This window comes from Rhinoraja longicauda, chromosome 2, assembly GCF_053455715.1.
Source record: "Rhinoraja longicauda isolate Sanriku21f chromosome 2, sRhiLon1.1, whole genome shotgun sequence".
Classification (NCBI taxonomy): Eukaryota; Metazoa; Chordata; class Chondrichthyes; order Rajiformes; family Arhynchobatidae; genus Rhinoraja; species Rhinoraja longicauda.
This window is the reverse complement of record NC_135954.1, coordinates 31,513,204-31,522,507: the sequence shown is the minus strand read 5'-3', so window position 1 is coordinate 31,522,507 and position 9,304 is coordinate 31,513,204. Positions and strand designations below refer to the sequence as shown.

The following is a 9,304-nucleotide window of genomic DNA, read 5'->3' as shown; positions in this document are numbered from 1 at the left end:
TGAGCATATCGAATGGTGGGGCAGGGCTGAGGGGCCGAGTGGCCTGCTCCTGCTCCTACATTCATATTTTCGCGAATCCTTTAGTTCCACTCCTTTCGCTATCTTGACAAATGCATCTAAATTGGACCAAATTTGCTTTTCTGGAATTTAATACACACCCTTTTAAAAATATACATGTGATAAAGCGGTGATAATGCAGAACCTGCGAACATTACTCTAATGTTGAGAAGGGAGAGGGTAAGATAAATTGAATCAAAGTTTAACGCAATCTGCATGCAGCATTTGCCGGAGCTCATGTCAATAACAGAACCGCTATTGAAAGGAAAGAAGAAAATAAACAGCTGCCAAGAAAAGTAGTATTGAAAGGTGAAATGGAATCTTGCCACGATGAATATGGGTGACTAAAATTCACCCTTTTAGTTCTGTTGGTTGGAGCATCAACTAAATGATTACAATCTGACACCCAGTCCAATTTCTCAATTCATTCAGGTTTTTCTTTACCCTATCCTGGGAATAAAAGGGTGGTGAATATTAGTGAGGCTGAATTGATTAGAATTTAAGATTGACTACCTCTGTGGAGGTGTTGCATATATCATCATCTCACTGGCTTGATAAAAATGGAAGAGTTTAATAAAATCCTTGAGAGCTATATTCAGATTAAAATCTGAATATAATTAATCTCTTGGGCAGCAAATATGATCCATCTTCCCGAGATACTTCTGCTATTCATAAATTGGGTCAGGAAAAATTGAAATACAAGGTAAAATAATTTTTTGGTAAACATATGGTAGGCAAGATTGACATTGTTTATTTTTAAAAGTTATGATTTTTCAAGGTGGTATTAATGATGCAAGATAAATATCAAAGGGACTACAGAAATATGTGTTCCTAATAAGGTGAACATATCTTTCATGAAATATGGGGGAATTATTTATTTTACCATGTTAGTACCATGGTAAATGTCCCCAAAGAATATGTTTTATTTTCTGGTCAGGAACTGTGAACATTGCCCAGAACAGTTAGGGTTCAAAGACCACAGGGACATTAATTCCTTGAACCAGTTCAGCCACTCAGTTAGATCAGGCTGATCTGTGCCTTGTCCAATTTACTTCCACATTCTTTAATATCCTTTCCTGACAGAAAATATCAATCTCAATTTTCAAGTTTTCAATTGATTAGCCTCAACAGCCTTTTGGGGGAGAGAATTCCAATTTCTGTAAATAGGTGCTTGCAGTTACCACCCTACGAATAGCTTAAAGGTTCTGACCCCTTGTTCTCAAGTCTCTCTCAGGAAGAAATAGTTTCACTCCATCTATTTTATTTAATCATCTTAAACATCACAGAGATGGCATTAATCTTCCATATTCACAATATTCTGATACCTTATTTTGACTATTAAGCAAGTGGCAGAAATTAAGTTTTATATGATTTAAAAACAATGTTAATGATATGCAATTAGGGGCAAGTTGTATGTTGGTCAATGCTCAAAGGGTTTTGGAATGTATAAAGAAGGATGTCTTGCTGCGATTATACAGGGCTACCTTGACCCCCTGTACCTGAAATATTAAATATTGTTTGCTGTATTGGTCTCGCTGGCTTGCTTTGGAGGCCTGTAGTAAAAGATTATCAGGTGAACCCCTGTGATAAAGTGTTGCCCTGAAGAGAATAGGTGTCTTCTCATTGGTGTTTAAAGAATGTTTTAAGAGGTAAGCTCTTCACACATTCAAAATTGTGAAAGGATCTGGTGGGATGAATGTTAAGAGGAAATGTCATCAGGCTGGAGAGTTTGGAACAGTCTTGAGGGAAGGAATTGGTTCTTCAAGACTGAGGTTGATAGATTTTTGAACACCAAAGGGGACTGTGATATGGGAACTGGCTGGGAAAGTGAGATCAAATTAGAACTGAAGTAGTTGTTTAAATGAACAGCTGTATGACCTCCAACCCTACATGTCTTGTGTTCTCATTCTGATATAATTTAGCACAACATTCTAAAGATTTATAATATCTGTAGCATTAAAGGTGTTCCAAGGAAAGATGGTATTCACCATGAAGAGTCCATTTCTAAAGTTTTAACAAGAGGGTGCCAAAGAGCCTTTCCAGAATACTACCTGATTAGTGGGTAGTAACTATAAGAAGAGGTTGAATAGATTTGAATTGTTTTCTTTGGAGCATAGAAGGCTGAGGGAAGCCTTGATAGATACACCGATCAGCCAAAACATTATGACCACTGTCGCCTGTATTATATCAGTTATAACACTGATAACACAATGTTATCAGTGAATAACATTGATTATCTTGTTACAATGGGATCTGTCAAGGGATGGGATATATTAGGCAGCGAGTGAACAGTCAGTTCTTGAAGTTGATGTATTGGATGCAGGAGAAATGGGCAGGAGTAAAGACCTGAGCGACTTTGACAAGGGCTAAATGGTTATGGCCAGACGACTGGGTCAGAGCATCTCTGAAACGGCAAGTCTTGTGGGGTGCTCCCGGTCAGCAGTGGGGAGCATCTACCGACAGTGGTCTGAGGAGGGACAAACCACAAACCGGCGACAGGGTGTTGGGCACCCAAGGTTCATCGACGCGCGAGGGCAACGAATGGCTATCCCATCTGGTCTGAACCGATAGAAGGTCTACTGTGGCACAAATCACAGTAAATTTTAATGGTGGTCAGGGGAGGAATGTGTCACAATACACAATGCATTGCACCCTGCTGCGTATGGGGCTGCACATGGCGGACCAATAGCATATTAGGTAAGTGGTCATAATGTTTTGGCTCATCAGGTCATAATGTTTTGGCTGATTGGTGTATATATACACTGAACTTTTTTTTCTCTCGTTTATTATATTGTTTACAGTGTACTATGTTTACATATTCTGTTGTGCTGCAGCAAGAAGAATTTCATTATTTATCTGGGACATATGGCAATAAAACACTCTTGACTCTCTGTTTGAAAGAGTAGCCCCTCAGGATCCCATCAAATCTTTCCCCTATCAGTTTAAATCTGTGTCCTCTGGTTCTTGGTTCCCCACCTCTGGGTGAAAGACTGTGTGCATGTCCCCTATCTATTCCCCTTGTGATCTTATACACCTCCCTAAGATAACCCCTCATCCTCCTGTGCACCAAGAAGTAAAATTCTGGCCTGCTCAACCTCTCCCTTTAGCATAGGCCCTCAAGTCCTGGCAACATCCTCATAATTCTTCTCTGAACTCTATCCAGCTTAACAACATCCTTCCCATAACCAGGTGCTCGTAAACCCATCTGACGCCAAGATTTAATTGCAGGGATCATGAAAGCAATTCATGGCCTTTTCAGATCCTATAGCTTATAGGCTTCATGATTCCACTTAACATGCAAGTCTTTATAAAGGTATAAGGAGAAATTGGGTCCACTTCAATGCTGATTGTATATGGCAGTGCGATTGTTGATTGGCTTCAGAATCCATTATATGTGGACAGTGAATTTAATTTTAAGTAAGCTGATACTTCTGGAATTAGCGTAAAATCTATTTTCAGTAATGGTGGCATGAAACTACTGGATTGTTATAAAAAAAACACAATCTTCTGACCAAAGCAATTCTCGTCAACATGTGACTCTAGACTTAACAATTCTCCTCAGTTCAATGTAATTAGGGGTGGAGAATAAATGCTTGCATTACCAATAAATTTCAATCTAGTGAGTGGTAAATTACAAAACAAAGCTGTCAGGCATCCTACTGGAGGATGGGACTGGCGAGGTGGGTGAGAGAGTTTAATCACAACCTAATTTCTAGCCCTCGTTAAAATAACCGCCTTTAACGCCAGCACAATTTTCTCACACAGTTCGGCTCAGTAATCCCTTTAAGCTGCTTCTCCTGATAATGTCCACCACGGGAGTCCACCAATTAATTAAAAAAGAATAGAACAATGGTCAGGGAGAAAATATTTAAGTTCGTCAAGGTTGATTTTTCGCTGTTGAAATTTTCCTGAATGAGATTAATTGTTTGCACATCATCCTACTTCTAAAGTTGATGTAAAATACTCCTTTCCCCTCCTCGCATAATAGATCTCCATATGTGGGCCATGTATCAATCAAATAAATTGAAATTATTCCCCTTCCGTTTGCATTTCTGGGGAACTGTGACTTGGCTGAGAGGCAGCCTTTCAATTCTAACATCCACGATGTCAGGTTTAACAGGGGTATGAAAGATTTCCCCAGAACTGAAGACCGCTTGTTTTCTTCACACTGTCAGTGACATGAAAATGTCAGTGAAGAGACAACTACCGTCACAATCGAGCAGTTCTCTCCAATTTGCTGTACAATTTTCTACAATTTTAAAAGTCCTATTCAACTACTTTGATTTCTTCAATGGAATTTCATTGCAAGTCATGCATAATCCATTAAAACAAATAAATAAAGACCACAGTTTTCATCTTGGCTAGTTGGCTGGCTTTCACAGAAGGAAAAAAAACAATATTTGAGAAAGACGTCATTGGTACTAAGGAACAGATTTGGGTGTGGTAAAATAATTGTTCCTTGTATGAATAAACAAGTCAGGAAATGTGATCTCAATGTGCTGAAGAAAATAAGTTCTGTGGTGCTGAAATTAGGTTAACCCACAGCAGAGTAGAGCAAAAAGCAGAGTTAACTTTTCATCAGTTCTCATGAAAGTATAATTTATCTGTCGTATCTCGAGTACTTTAAGCAGTAATTAGCAAGAATAGATTCGCCCTGATTTTCGTGCATGTGCATTTTATTTGATTTCCCCCATCTCCACTTTTGCTTTAGATTCAGCTTGTGATTTTGAATCTGATCTATGCGGATGGCACTCCGAAGAGAAACACAATTTTGTGGCATGGCAGCGTATTCAAACTGGCAATAGTTCTGGCACAAATACTGCCCCACCGATGGATCACAGCACAGACTCTTCATTGGGTAAATCAAGTTAACTGTCACCATACAAGTATTAAGTAACTCTGAGAGCAGATACAAAGTAATAATTCTGTTCATTGCTTCACAATATTGAGGTTTAAATTTATTATTTTCATGTGTACCGAGCTCTGCAGGTTATAAGGGCTTCAGGTAGGCTTTCTGATCATGCATAATCTCTTTTCATGTGTTCTCATGGCACAGAAAGAGGCCATTTGTTTCAACCTTGTATCTGCTCTCAGAGTGAACTTATAAGTTCCATTCCCCCACTTATTTTTTCCTTTTTATTTCAACATCCCCTCATCCAACCTTTCTTACTGTGCAGCTCTCCTTGCACCTATTAACACCAAGGGGTAATTTACAGAGGCCAGTTAACCCACCAGCATGTTATTGGCATGTGGGAGAAAACTAGTGCAAAGGGAAGAAACCTATTTGGTCATAGGGGAGAACATGCAAACTCCACACAGGCAGCATCTAAAATTAGCCTTGAATCTGATTCCTACAGCTATGAGGCAGCATTGCTAACCTCAGCCCAAATGAGCTGCTTGGCAGATTGAAGCCAGGTCACAAACTGGATGATCTATAAGACACAAGAGGACAAGAAATAGAAACAGGTGCAGATGGATCATTCAACAGGCCATGGCTCTTGGGAGTTTAACAGCTGACAGCCCTGTTAATATCACTAATATTGTATTCTTACGAGTTGTAATTTCTTCTAGGCCCTTGAATACTCCAGATCTGCCTTCCATTATTTTCAGGGGGTTTACTGTGACTTTTTTCATGAAGAAGTGTTTAGTTAATGTCTCTGTGTTTTCCTTGTGCTTCTTAGTCTGCAAGTGATTCCATTAACTTTTGTTGATCTTTCTCTTTTAGACAATAGACAATAGAAAATAGGTGCAGGAGAAGCCCATTCGGCCCTTCGAGCCAGCACCGCCATTCAATGTAATCATGGCTGACCATTCTCAATCAGTACCCCGTTCCTGCCTTCTCCCCATACCCCCTGACTCCGCTATCCTTAAGAGCTCTATCTAGCTCTCTCTTGAATGTATTCAGAGAATTGGCCTCCACTGCCCTCTGAGGCAGAGAATTCCACAGATTCACAACTCTCTGACTAAAGAAGTTTTTCCTCATCTCTGTTCTAAATGGCCTACGCCTTATTCTTAAACTGTGGCCCCTGGTTCTGGACTCCCCCAACATTGGAAACATGTTTCCTGCCTCTAACGTGTCCAACCCCTTAATAATTTTATACGTTTCGATAAGATCCCCTCTCATCCTTCTAAATTCCAGTGTATACAAACCTAGTCGCTCCAGTCTTTCAACATATGACAGTCCCGCCATTCCAGGAATTAACCTAGTAAACCTACGCTGCACGCACTCAATAGCAAGAATATCCTTCCTCAAATTTGGAGACCAAAACTGCACACAGTACTCCAGGTGCGGTCTCACTCGGGCCCTGTACAACTGCAGAAGGACCTCTTTGCTTCTATACTATCATATCATATCATATCATATATATACAGCCGGAAACAGGCCTTTTCGGCCCTCCAAGTCCGTGCCGCCCAGCGATCCCCGTACATTAACACTATCCTACACCCACTAGGGACAATTTTTTTTTAACATTTACCCAGCCAATTAACCTACATACTCAACTCCTCTTGTTATGAAGGCCAACATTCCATTGGCTTTCTTCACTGCCTGTTGTACCTGCATGCTTCTTTTCAGTGACTGATGCACTAAGACACCCAGATCACGTTGTACGTCCCCTTTTCCTAACTTGACACCATTCAGATAATAATCTGCCTTCCTATTCTTACCATCAAAGTGGATAACCTCAGACTTATCTACATTAAACTGCATCTGCCATGCATCCGCCCACTCACACAACCTGTCCAAGTCACCCTGCAACCTCATAGCATCTTCCTCACAGTTCACACTGCCACCTAGCTTTGTATCATCGGCAAATTTGCTAATGGTACTTTTAATCCCTTCATCCAAGTCATTGATGTGCATTGTAAATAGCTGCGGTCCCAACACCGAGCCTTGCGGTACCCCACTAGTCACTGCCTGCCATTCTGAAAGGGACCCATTTATCCCCACTCTTTGCTTTCTGTCTGTCAAACAACTTTCTATCCATGTCAGTACCCTACCTCCAATACCATGTGCTCCAATTTTGCCCACCAATCTCCTATGTGGAACCTTGTCAAAGGCTTTCTGAAAGTCGAGGTACATCACATCCACCGGCTCTCCCCTGTCAATTTTCCTAGTTACATCCTCAAAAAATTCCAGTAGATTAGTCAAGCACGATTTCCCCTTCGTAAATCCATGCTGACTCGGAACGATCCTGCTGTGATAGTCATAGCCAAGAAAATGATTCCTAATGCAGGTCTTGAAAATATATTGTAGGTTAATAAAAGTGTCTTGGAGAACTTACTTCTGGTGCATTGTATAAAACATCCTCTATTTCAGTTTGTGGGTAAAAATTGGCAATTCTACCTTGCGCCATTCGCAATGCAAGAAAGAGAAAGTAACAATAACTTAACTGTGACCAAACCTACGGTAAAGAGAAGTATAGTAGGAACTTCACACTACATTTATGGAAATTCTAAGTGTTCAGTAACTTGCTAAAAAATGTCTAAAAAAAAATTGCGTTCAATAAACTAAAGGGCCTGTCCCACTTAGGCAATTTTTTAGGCGACTGCCGGCCACTGTCAAAGTTGTAGCAGATCGCCAAAATTTTCTTTTACTCTATGACAATGACCACGACAGTGCCGAGTCAGGTCGATACAAGTTACTTTTTTTGTGAAACTAGCACCTGGCTAAGAGATTACACCGTCTTCGGAAACATTGCGAAATTCCCACGCTTATCAATGCTTCTCCGGCATCCTAATTTTCGCTGAAATCACTGACAAGTCTGTAATTACTTGAGTTTTGAAATATAACATCTTGCCCGGGTTACTTGGAAACCAAGCTTCACAGTAACAAGGCATAAACTGGATTGACTTCCAGTTTACTAATAGCCATATTAAGAAATTTAATTTTAAACGTGGTTAAATGGATTTTTGTGAAAAGCGTGTGGGCATTCTTTGAAAATGTACGGGAGATGCATATTGGGTTTCTGGGTTGCATATCTGGGTTGGGAATCTACTTTAAAAGTAATCGCTGATGGCCATAAACATCGCGAAATTCCCACGCTTACCTGACCGTCAAACTGTCGCCTTCAATCTACCTGTCAAATATCCTGACGGTAAATAAATTGGTTAAACACAAGTATTTTATGGTATCTTCAAATGACTTTACTTAATTTAATGGTACGTGCTTCTAAATGCATCTGCGACAACTTAGCAAACCCGGGACAGCATGTGACAGCGCCCGCAATAAAGTACGATACCTGGCGACAAGCCAGCTGTCGCCGAGAAATTTCTCTCTGGAAAATTTCTCAACGACGCGCCGAGATCCGCTACGATACTTTGAAGACTCCTCACGATCACGCCCACGACACCTCGGCGAACATTTGGCGACAGCCTAGTCGCCGGCAGTCACCTTAAAGTCGCCTAAGTGGGACAGGCCCTTAAGTAACCACAAACCAATTTACATAAAGTGAGTTGAGGAAAGGTTGTGAGAATTGGAGATTTAGTAAGCATTTGTAAATCTGCATTTGTAGTTAGCATGTGATTGATAAAAGTAAATTATGGTTATTAAATGTAACTTTTTTTGCCTGAAGAACTATGTAATCGGATAAATAAGAGGATGTTTAGAAAGACCAAAGGACATTTCATGACAATTCAGAGGGGGCTCATTATTAACATTTTGTGACAATATGCAGGGAGAAATTATCCAATAAAGAATCCATTAGATTAACACTCTTTTTCATCAGAGTTGGTATTGATATTCTGAATAGCTTTTAACCAGCATCTTGCACTTTAATGCACAGAATCATTCCCTCATTTCCTACAACATGGATTCGAGCTGTTCGCATCATTCCTGATTACTAAACCCAAGTCCTGATATTTCTAATTAGCCTTTTACTATTACCATCCACAGTTATTTCCAGGCAATTTTTGCAACATTGTTGTTGGTTAACAGGGAGTTTGACAAATTAGCTGGTGCTATGAGTTGCTATCTCCCTGGTCGTAATGTCTAGAATGCATGGATATAGTACCATAAGATCATAAATGATAGGAGCAGAATTAGGCCATTCGGCCCATCATCTACTCCGCCAGTCAATCATGGCTGAATTATCTCCCCAAACTAACCCCATTCTCCTGCCTTCTCCCCGTAACCTCTGACACCTGTACTAATCAAGAATATCCAACTATCCAGAGTATAGATAAAGGCTTGGAGACAGAAAGCAAGATTACAGATAGAATTTCAACAACGTTGATTTTGCATGTTGAA

General features: G+C 40.2%; 1 protein-coding gene across 1 annotated transcript in view; it reads left to right on the top strand.

Annotated features, from left to right (window-relative positions):
* Positions 1 to 4,876: 4,876 nt before the first annotated feature.
* The window catches only part of malrd1 (MAM and LDL receptor class A domain containing 1), a 261,497-nt gene continuing 257,069 nt past the window's right edge, over positions 4,877 to 9,304 (top strand). Inside the window, exon 1 of the mRNA XM_078427721.1 lies at positions 4,877 to 4,915. Coding sequence (XP_078283847.1) covers positions 4,888 to 4,915 — 28 coding nt within the window. The 5' untranslated portion in view covers positions 4,877 to 4,887. The remainder of the gene's footprint in view (positions 4,916 to 9,304) is intronic.